Source organism: Apaloderma vittatum, unplaced genomic scaffold, assembly GCF_000703405.1.
Source record: "Apaloderma vittatum isolate BGI_N311 unplaced genomic scaffold, ASM70340v1 scaffold11410, whole genome shotgun sequence".
Classification (NCBI taxonomy): Eukaryota; Metazoa; Chordata; class Aves; order Trogoniformes; family Trogonidae; genus Apaloderma; species Apaloderma vittatum.
The window spans coordinates 71,282-79,784 of record NW_009696239.1 but is presented as its reverse complement, the minus strand read 5'-3'; the positions used below and the strand labels follow the sequence as shown (position 1 = coordinate 79,784).

The 8,503-nt window shown below is 40.4% G+C and overlaps 1 protein-coding gene across 1 annotated transcript; it reads left to right on the top strand.

Annotated features, from left to right (window-relative positions):
* The first annotated feature begins 604 nt into the window (after window positions 1-604).
* KCTD18 (potassium channel tetramerization domain containing 18) lies at window positions 605-7,046 on the top strand. The gene is given in 6 exon segments (XM_009874056.1): window positions 605-761; window positions 1,915-2,126; window positions 2,992-3,185; window positions 4,281-4,375; window positions 4,756-4,858; window positions 6,956-7,046. Coding segments are annotated over 6 exon segments (852 nt in total).
* Window positions 7,047-8,503: the final 1,457 nt, after the last annotated feature.

Genomic DNA, 8,503 nt, shown 5'->3' with positions numbered 1-8,503 from the left:
CCTGTCCCTGGGCATGCTCCAGGTTAAAAAAAAGAACAAAACAAAAAACCAGCACACTGGAGACTTTCTTTTGCTGCTTGTCCCGATTTTTGTCTGCCCCCTCTTGCAGGGAGCTCAGAGCAGACAAGACTATTGGCAGTGGGGCATTAATGATGTGACGGCTTTTACACCTACTTTAAGCAGCTCTAATTAAAAACTGGATTCTAGAAAAAAACAAGGGGTTACCAGGGCAAAACTACTGCATTTTCAGCGCTGTGAACTGTACTCCAAAGCACGATTTCCCAGTCCGCCCTCCCGTGCTCTGCTCAGGCAGAGCGACCCGGGCACGGTGCTCCCCGCAGAGCTGCCCGCGTGCGTCCCGCAGCCCGACCCGCCACAGCCCTTGTTGCGGTAACGGAGCACAACGTGCGGCTCCTGGCACTGAGCTCACTGCAGCACTGCTGGCAAAGCCAACTCACAGCGTCACATCACAGACATCAGAGCTGACCTGATGCTTAGGTCTTGTATATAATACATTCAGTCTTAACTGCCATTAGATTTACTTTGGTTTGTACCCGCCTCAGGTTCGAACAGCCTGTAATTATCGTCATCGTTTGCAAATGCAATGCAGGAGGGCAAGACGGAAGATGCCCAGGGTATTCTACGACTTAATGTGCGAGGATATTTATACACAGCCAGGCGCGAGTCTTTCTGCCACTTTAAGAATTCAGTGCTGGCTTCTATCTTTAGTGGACGCTTCCCTCTAAAAATGGATGAATCAGGTAAGTATGTTCACGCTGGGAGCTCTGTGGCAAATACATGCTTTTATATGTATTTATGCATTTTATAGTATATCTCCTTTCCTAATCTTTTGAGCATCAGTTGGTTTCTTTAATTCCAGGACGTAAAACAATTGAGCATGTGTGCATAGTCTCAAATAATTCACCTGAATTTCGCAAGACTGCTCATTTTTGCAAGCCTACATGTTTGTATAGTGCTTACCCCTGCCTTGACCGAATTCAGACTGTGGCTTTGGAATGGACTTCTTCAGCGTCAATATGAAAATAGATAAATTTGGCCAAGTATTTGGCTTTTAACTTGGATCCTGTTTATGAACCCCTATATTCCCCACAGGTATCTCGCTCTGCCTGTTCGTTATGTAAGGAGATTTGGGTCTAGTATTTGCTTCAGAATACTTCATTACCCAGTAAGGATTTCATTTATCACTACCATGGCTTGATATGAAAGCTTGAATAAAACTGGTCAAGGGCCAATTTCACACTTGTTTATGACTTGCAAGTCCTGGAAAATATGTCCAGTTTAAAGTTATGACAGCTGGAGAATAGTAATTCCCTGTTGTACACTTTTGACTGTTTAAAATATCTGAAAAGTTTAACATTTTTACAGTCAGGGCTTTGCTACCATCTCTCAGCAGACAAAGGAGAGAAAAAGAAACGAAAAAGTACTGTAAAACTTGAGCAATATTCACGGAAGGTTAGACTAGATGTATATTGGAGCTGATGCTGCTTTTAACTCTTTTAAATTGCCTAGGTCCAAAATCAAAAAAAATCTCTGCCATGGTGAGAAAAGATGTATCTGCAGTTAGAAGTGCACCTAGAATTAGATTTTGGCATTGTAAGTGCAGTGCAATACAGCTAAGGTTGTAAGCTGGCATGGTCCTAGGAAGATTAGTGATTTCACTGAAATTTCAAGGAAATGTTTACTGCAATAAGAATTTTATCTTCAAATAAAAAATACGACAGGGAAACAAAATAGTAGTTTTGAAAGAATAAAGAAGGTATACTTACTCCTGTAAGTAAAACTAATGCAGTATTTTTATATGAAGGCTTCACGTGATTATTTGGTAGAATGTGACGAGTCTGGCTTCCTTTGCCAGAAGCACTATTTTAAATACTTTTTTTTTTTTGTTTCCAGGAGGGTGCCTCATTGATCGAGATGGAAGCCTCTTCAGATATATTTTGGATTATCTTCATGGCGAAGTTTGGATTCCTGAAGGTGAACAAATCCGAGCTGCCCTGCAGGAAGAAGCAGATCATTTTGGCATCCCTTACCCATACAGCCTGCCTGACCCTTTGGCTAATGAAACGGAGACAAACTCTCTAAGGGCAGATACAGAACTTAAAAAGGCCTTCACATTTCTGACATGTTGAATGATGGACTCTCTAACCCACACCAGTCATTAGCATCAGATACTAAAGCTACACTATATGCAAGTTTGCACTTTTTAATCACCACGTTAAATCAGTGCAGTTAGAGTTTTAGGGTTGATAAAGCACTCATAGCAGGTAAGGACATGAGCTTTTCCCATTGCTGCAATGCAGCAACAGTTTAGATCTGACTCTTCCACGTACAAGTCTGCTGTAAAACCTGGATGGTAGGAATGACCTTGACTTCCCTATTTGGTTTCAAATTTGCCTTCAGATTAGATTTGATCCCTTCAAGATGTTTGGATTTATTTTTTTTCCAGTTTTACAATTTCATCCTTAAACTCGAAAAATGACATGTACTTTGCCATTTTATAGAGTGAGAAAGTAGAAAATTATTTAAAATCCTTCTTGTCTATTTTAGAATTCTGTAATTTAAAATCTAATTCAACTGATTGGAAATGGACTCCTCTTACCAAGTATTGCTGTGTTAGTCCTGACAGTCAGCCTTGCTCCCTTAGTAAACTGTTGCTGCAGGTCTCTCGCATTCCCCCTTACTGATTTCCTTTAGAAAAGCATAAAACATTCCCAGGCCTTTCAGTTTCTCTTCATATTGAAGATTTGCCTTTAAGTATTTCTGTTGCCTTTCTATTAATTTCTCTAGTTTGACAATATTCTCCGTAAACATCAGCTAAGAAATACTGCACACAATATTCTAGATAAACTACATCCTTGGTTTACTTAGAGGAGCTCATCAGTACACTTAAGAAAACTTAAAAAAACTATTCAACTAAAAATACAGTATTCTTATTAATGCTCTGTATTTGGTGTTTTATGTATTTTCTAGGCTTTGTTAGATTTCTGCAATTCTTATGATTTTGTTATTACCAAGCCTATGGTTTGGGTCCTGCACTATCTCGGCACTTCTGGAGCAAGCTGTGAAAGTAAAATTATTGGTGTGTAGGCCACCAGAGCTGATGGGACCGATGCAATTAATCAGGAGCTCGGAACGGAAATTCATAGAAAAAGTGTTTACAAAAGGTAAGATTACTGTCAGACACAGGAAAGCGCTATGAAGCGAGAATGAACACTCAGGTAACATCACCCAAGTATGTGCAGCGTAATACAGCACTGTTGTACCCTAAATCTGTGGAAGGAATCAGGTTCTTTTCAGCTGTGAAAATACTGGCTAATTCAAACAAAGAAAGATACAAACTAAGCTTGGAGTACAAGAATTTGAGAGTCTGCAGCAGGTGGCTAGCATGCAGTTGCTCTAAGTTTTCATTATGTTTTACTTGGCATTTTAAAAATGCCTGAACCGTTCAAAATGAGTTCCTAATCTAGGATGGTGTGCACACCGAGTACAGTGGGTGAATCCCCATCCAGAAACGGTTCCAGCAATACTCACAGAGTTGGTTGCCGTAATGGAATTGTATTTTGCAGTCTTCCGAGAGAGCTGAAAGACACATTTAACAGCGTAAACCACTGAAGATGAATAGAAATTGTTTTAATTCTTTACATCTCTACTACACTGTTAATGTACTTCTATGGCAGTAATTATCAGTTACTGGCAGAGCCATACTTGTCAGTGTCTGGAAGCAATTCGTCTTCCTCTGGGTCCCACAGCGCAGTGTCAGATGTGGGCCACACCTCACTGTGCCTTTTCAAACACCATCAAGATGGAGCTTTTGATGTTTCATCATCTCTGTAATAAGATGCTTGTTTTCCTAAATTTAGGCTGGGAACGTTAATATTTATTCCAAGAGTATCTGGACATGTAGGATCAGGTATCTGTCCTCTGACTGTGCTTTCCCTTTGAATAAATGATTGAGATTTAGAAGAGCAGATTTTACACCATTAATTCTGTCATTATCCTTTTATGAACATCTATTCTTTCATTAATACCCAGTTTTAGCAATAGGGGGTCACAGGCAGATCACAGAAGACGGCTATTTAGAACTTCTTACACAAATGAAAGTGAAATTAACATTTTCCTTTCTACTTTTCAAAATATTTACTATTAATTCCTTATAGTTAGGATTTGTTAGAAAGAATAATATGTTTAATGAGTGTTACATTTTTAAGGACCTGGCCAGGTTAGCCATATAACTGTTACCTTTAAAACAATATTTCTAGAGAAGCTGGAAATAACGTCCAATACATCTGGAGCTATTACTCAGCAGCTGAGCTGAAAAATATGATGGACGTTTTCGATGCCTGGGAGGGGAGAGGTAGAGTATTCTTTTTTCCTTGATTTCAGCCATGCTACCTTTTTACCGAAAACCAGTAAGTGTAATAAAACCACTGCACACGTTTTCACTCATTCAGTAACCGCTATGTTGTGAAATAACCCAGAGTAGCGGCTATTTGGAAAAAGAATGTCTGAAGGGCTGCTCCAGCCAGGTGACCGAGCCGACAGGAACGGATGCAGCGAGAGCCGCCGTGGGCAGGTGCTGCAGCTGCGGCAGTCCCAGAGCCATGCTCACGTCAGCGCAGTTTCAGAGCCGATACTCTACGCGGTGAGATGCACACATTTGTTCAGTCAGGTCTATGTGCTGATGACGTGGACGGTGTCCTCAGCTGCTAAATACCGCGTCCCTTTGGCAGGCAGGTGTCAGCTGCTGGAGAGTGCCTCAGGAGCTCACTGAATGTTGGCCTCTGGAAGAACGTCCTTTGAAAGGCAGTTTGCATCATGCTCCTCCAGTTCATAAGAGGTACGCTGATTTGCTTAGGTGGCTTAAAATAAACCAGAAATACAGCATAATCTTTTTTTTTAAAAATAATTTCAGGTTCTTCTGTGAATGTTGAGTTTTCTTTCTTCTATTTACTTTTTATAAAATGCATTACAATGAGAGACCTCAACTGCAGGAGTGACCTTGCTAGAAACAAACAAGTTTTTAGGCTGCTGAAACTTTTTTCTGTTCTACTTCTGAAGCCTTAAAACATCACTTTAAAGTGTGAAGGAGTTATTTCAAAAAGTGGAGAGCACTGTTAGTTAAATAGACTGCTGATAAAGGAATTTAACTGAAAGCTTTAAGAGGTTAACCGATTTTTTTGTGAGATTCCTTCCTTGACAGCTTTTGTTTTTGCTATTTTAAGATGCATTGTTAATATTCTTTGAGTTTTATTTGGTCTCCATGTTCATTCCTCTCCACTTGCCCATATCTGCAAAAATTATTTTGATTTATATTTACTGATCATCCCTTTGATCTGGCTTGGTCTAGTTTTTTGTTTTGTTAGGTTTCAGGTTTTCTAATGTCCTGTTCAGCTATTTCAGTGTGACCTGGATTTCTATGGCATCATTTATTATTTCCTTGACAAATTAAAGTCTTCTAGGTGTCTGCTCATTTTTCTTTGTCAGCACTGAGAAACATTTGTATACCTTAAAAAGTCTGAGTTTCCTGCAGGCTGAAACCTTCTCAAAACTCTATGTTCCCATTTCTTGAAAGTCTGCAGTTTTCTTAACATTTCACGTACCCAGCTCAGATAACGAAGTCCCAGCTGGTGTAGTTTAACTGGGATACCATTCAAGCCTGATGGTTTGACTGGGCAAACTGCTTAAGGTGAGGTGTAGTTTTACAGCTGCAATTAGATGCATCGTCAAGTGATGTGACAATGGTTTGCTTTGAATCTTTGTGAAATTGCCATTTGTTATAGAAGAGACCATGTGCAGAAAGTTACTCCAAATTAGTGATTTAACAATTACTAGTATGTAATAGCTGCCCTCTAAAGGCTGACCTAGGTACCACCAGTGTAGTTTGATGGGTTACTTTTTCCCCTCACAAATGCTGTCAATCTTCCAGTTGTTTAGTTAAATTTCTAGAAGTTAAATTTCTAGAAGATCACTCCTCTGTGATGACACACGGGCTTGTGATGCAGAGGGCTTATTGTCACCAAGATGTGGTTCAAACAGAGGTAACTATCTGTTTGCTTCAGTGTGAGTATGGAAGAAGTCCGGCACACTTGGGGTAAGCAAGCAGACGTTATTTCATGTACAGGTAGATATTACCACTGATCCTCAAGGAGAGTTCATCAGGCTTAGTTTTAGCTGGAAAGCCACAGGAATGCTAAAGCTACATCTTTTTTTTTCTTTCAGACTGTTCTAGTTACTTGCTTACCAGCTCTTCCAGAGCAGAAAAGAACTCTTTTAAACCAGCTTACATTAAAATTGCTTAGATAATAAACATGATGTAGTTCCAGTCTTACCACTGAAAGAAATACTGACATACCCAGGAGTAAGAAGGTTTCATCTACTTCCTCCTTCCCAATCCACAAAGGACAAATTCTCACCTGATAAAAACAGGAGGCCTCTTGTGCCATCAGTGAAGCTGTCTGTCCCTGAGCTGCAGCGACAAAGCATGGTTAGAAGCAAAAACACTATAAATACTCTGTGGTAATAAAGCCCCACAAAAATCTAGAGTCATTTTGGGCAATAGCTCTGAATAAAAGATGTTAAGCAGCAGAAAGAGGTAAGGCTGATGTTACAGACCATTGTTGCTTTTTGGGCATCTCTTCTTACAGAATTTTCTTCTTTCCAAAACAATCTATTTATACCAGAATCGGTCACTCTTGGATGAAAATTATTTTGCAAATTTATGTGGCCATTTGATCGGCTGTGCAGCATGCTCAGAGGCTGTGTCAAAGACCTGGCCCTTTTCAAAGCTGCCCCTTTCCCATATCTCTTTTTTCACTCATTCTAGTCTCCGATACAAAATATGTGAAAATTTTAGCGCACAGGGTTTTTTTGTAATTTGCCATAATAAAGTATCTGTATTGTCTCAAATTTCTGGCAATTTCTATGACGTCCTCAGGTGGGTAACTGGCAGTGCCACAGGAACTTGGACCCCTGCATCTTGTGGTGGCCACAACTACATGAACAGGGAAGATGTAGCTGCTTTGTAAAATCTTGATGCAGCCCCATCACTACATGAGGAAGCAAAGTCACGGTAAGAACTGCCGCCCTACACCTCACACCAGGTGTTCCCCCGCAGCAACACGGTCCAGGAACTGCTATGACATCACTGTTTCCTTCCAGAACTATTAATTTCTCTCTTAGGGTGCCATTTTCAAATATGTCAAGTGGTTTGGGTTGGGGTTTTTTAACCCTTTTTTTCCAAATATGCGTATCATTCCAGGTTTTCCAAATAGCTCAGCTATGTTAAGTTTCCTTTTGAGTTTTCCAACTGTGTATTTGTTCCTTTATTTTGCCAACTTCTGCACTTACTCGAGTTTAATCTTACAAAGACTGGGCTTACACAGCCCAATTCCCAGCCCAACCAACTCCACCCTTGCTTCTCTCACCAAAGATAAGGTGTTTGCGTCACAGCCCGGAGAGAAATGCCGTCTCTCACCTGTTAAGTCCTGCGTCCGTCACACACTGAACCCCCCGTACGCCAACGGTGAGCTGGGACCGACAAGCACCAGGTGATCCTGTGGTGCTTGGTTCTGACTTACCATGCAGATTTTAGTGATCTGTAGAATCCTGCTTCTGAGAGGCTGGCTTATGGAATAAATAAGTTTCAATAATCCTGTCAGGTGCAGAAGCAATGAGGGAAGAGTAAAAGTCATTATAGATAAGTTTTCTTTTTTTTTTCTTCTTTTGTTTTAAGATGGATTACAAGAAGAGACATAAATTTAGCAAATTATGAAAGGATGATATAAAAACATTCCTATGTAATAGCTGCAGGGAAATTATAATTACATCTCTTAGAGTGAGGTTTTAGAGGTCAAGCTGTAAGGCAGTAGATGAATTTGGGAAAGCTGCTCATCTGATGGGCATGCACATCAATTTCAGTTGTGCTTTCTCAAAAAATTCAGCCTGATAGGTAATCAACTAGGATAGAAGCAGTGCTTGCAATGCTGAGAAAGTCCACGTTTACCTACGCATGGTTATTTTTTAAATACTACTCTTCCTGATGAAGATGAGTTATTTGCCTTTTATAATCAGGTTTGCCCAATATTCACATGTGGAAAACTGTATACAGATATCAAGAGAAATAAAGAAAATCAAAATCACCCGTAAGGAATGCCCCTCACTTTACACCTTGAGATTATTTTTCAAGGGCCACAGAGGAAAAGTAAACCAGTCCACGCCAAGGAAGCGTGTGGTCAGCGAACAGAAATTAGGCAGAGGAAACTGGTAAAAAGCAATAGCAAAAGTAACCTTCGAATAAACTGCTAAAGGTGCACAAGTGTCCTGGCCTTGCTGACCTTTGACACCTTTCCGATTCTGACAGGCCAACAGTTCACTTGATACCGGGTCTGGATTCTGACGCCTTACTACGTTGAGTAATACCTTACATCAGAAGTATGTCCGGGAGAGAGACAGCCCCTCGGGAAGGTTCTGTTCTGTGCACTCA